The 2,654-nt window shown below is 37.2% G+C and overlaps 1 protein-coding gene across 1 annotated transcript; it reads left to right on the top strand.

Moving 5' to 3' along the window:
* Positions 1 to 2,399, top strand: LOC123539998 (uncharacterized). Its single transcript, XM_053526593.1, has 2 exons — positions 1 to 758; positions 2,179 to 2,399. The coding sequence occupies exons 1-2, from the start codon at positions 237 to 239 to the stop codon at positions 2,182 to 2,184; spliced, it is 528 nt and encodes a 175-aa protein (XP_053382568.1). The 5' UTR covers positions 1 to 236; the 3' UTR covers positions 2,185 to 2,399.
* The last annotated feature ends 255 nt before the right edge of the window (positions 2,400 to 2,654 follow it).

Raw genomic sequence — 2,654 nt, 5'->3', positions numbered from 1 at the left:
AGGTATATAACATTTCAGATGGTAAAGGTCCAAACACAAATACTGAAGACGGGGATTCAGAAAAAGGACCGACAAGTGGAAAAGCTGGTGAAGAACAGGGAGATACCCTTAATGACCTACAAGAAGTTTGGGAGAGAATAAAGGAAAAAATTAGTAGATTTATTGAAGCATTAACCAAAGATTACGATATCACCGAAGCACAGAAGCATATTAGTACAGTACTTGATGCGTTAGACATGAATGCAGTGAAAACCGAAGAATTACGATTACGTGTGGAATCTGTCGCGACAAGCTTACAAAATACTAAAGCTGACATGGAAAGGTTGGCTGATGAGCTAATGTCAGAAAATGAAGGTAAAGGTGGAGAAGGCACTGACGTAGGAGGAGGTAGTGGTGGCGTAGAAGGGGAAGACAGTGGTGGCAGAGGAGGAGGAGAAAGTGATGGCGCAGGAGAAGAAGGTGGTGCTGGCAAAGGAGGAAAAGGCGGTGGAGAAGGAGGAGAAGGTAATTTTGTGGAAGGAGGCGATGGTAATGGCGGAAAAGGAGGAAAAGGAGGAAAAGGTGGTGGTGGCGAAGGAGAAAAAGATAGTGGTGGAGAAGGAGGAGAAGGTAATGGTGGCGAAGGAGGAGAAGGTGGTGATGGAAAAGGAGAAGAAGGTGGCGCAGGCGATGGTAGCGAAGGAGGCATTGTGAGAAGGAAACGTCTACTTCAGAAGTTAGAACTGCTAAGAATGCTCCAGAAACTTGAAGAATTAAAGGTAAAACATTTACGAGTTCTGATTGGACGCTACATCACAAGAGGATGACATGCAATTTATTGTTTTGTATTTTGTTTACTTTTTATAATTAAATGAATAACTTAATTCTGAAAGTAAGAAGCATTCGTTTAAAGAAAATTCCGAATCAGCACTTTGATAATATATTCATCAATAACTTTAAACATTCTTGCGATCCTGAAACAGGGAAACTTGGAAGATCGTTTTCTTACGATATGGGTTTTACTTTTTTTAGCTCACCTGAGCACGAAGTGCTCGAAATAAGCTATTGTGAACACTCACCGTCCGACTTCCGTCCGGAGTCGTACAACATCTCCTCTGAAACCATTTGGTGGAAGCTGATGAAATTTGAACTGGACATTTCTTGCGTGGTTCCCTTTCAAGTTGTTCAGATTATTCCGCTTGGTTGCATATAGGAGCCGTCAGGTCTAAAAGCAGAAAAAAATAAACAACATCTCCTCTTAAATGGTTGGTCTGATTTTGAAATAATTTCACACTAATGGTCCTTATGTAACCCTCTATCACTTTTCCATATGTATATTTTGGAAACTTTAAAAGTCTTCTTGAATGAAACAGCTGGCTCGAATTTAAAATAATTTTACACAAATGGTCCTTTTGTGACTCTCAACCAAGACTGTCCAAATAATTTTGATTCGTCAGAAACATGACCGCCAGAGGGTGTGGTCACTTTATCCTGTATGCCTTGGAAACATTACAAATCTTCTAATTTGAACCTTTTGGCCTAGTTTCAAAATAATTTCACACAAGTGGTCTTTTTGTGACTCGATCTCTAACAAAATTGTTCAAATTATTTTGATTCGTCAAAAACACGGCTGCCAGAGGGCATAGTCACTTTTGCCTATATGTATATAATGGAAACTTTAAAAATCTTCTTGTATGGAATAGCATGTCTGATTTTAAAGTACCTTCAAACAAATGGTACTTGTTTACCCTCTACCATGAAATGAGTGTTCACATTATTTTGATTTGTAAAAAAATGCCCACCGGGGTGCATGGTCACGTCTTCCTTTTATGTGAATTTTGCAAACTTTAAAACTGTTCTTACCAGAAACGGCAGACCCAGTTTTAAATTCATTGTCAGAAACTCCTGGTCTTTTGCAAAGATTGTACAAATATACTGTTTCATGATAATTTCACAGATATTTCCCTTGCATAATTAAAAGCAAGCAATGTATCTAAGATAAGCTACCTAGGGCCGTGACCCTTTTGTATTTAACGTAGTATACAATCGACAAACAACATGAGCTACAACACTAGATATTCAGTTCACATTCTTTCAATTAAATAATTTGCCTAAAGACATGCTAAGATGATGCCAGTGCTTGTTTATATTTAGTTCATTCTAGCAAAGTGTAATATATACTTACTATATCTATTTCAGGCTTAAAGGACGAGTAAACCGATGGATATGGATGGCAAAACGAACTGGAACATGGACTAGAAACTTCAGAAACGTATTCAATGACTTTCGAAAATAACTTTATACAAATCATTTATAAGACTTTTATGCTTTTGTCTTTTGACATTATCTTAATACTACCATACAAATATTCTATTTCTGAATTTTAACGTATGAAATAATAATTCATCATCCTTCTTTCACATCTTTGTTTGATTTGTACACAATGAAACAGGTAGTTCATATAAAGTCCTAGGTAGTGTTCCCATTATGACGTTCGGCAATTTCCGTGTGATTACGTAATCTTCGAATTCTACTTCGATATTCTTCGGCCGTTAACTTATTCTATCTTAGACTATCACCAACCGGAAAATGCCGAAATCGCTTACGGAGAATACGTTATTAAATGGATATAACCAATTCAGTACAAGTATTCTTATTAAATTTGCATACATGTA

Source organism: Mercenaria mercenaria, chromosome 16 (assembly GCF_021730395.1).
Source record: "Mercenaria mercenaria strain notata chromosome 16, MADL_Memer_1, whole genome shotgun sequence".
NCBI classification, from domain to species: Eukaryota; Metazoa; Mollusca; class Bivalvia; order Venerida; family Veneridae; genus Mercenaria; species Mercenaria mercenaria.
Note: the sequence above shows the minus strand (reverse complement) of the source record. Positions and strands in the feature narration are given on the sequence as shown.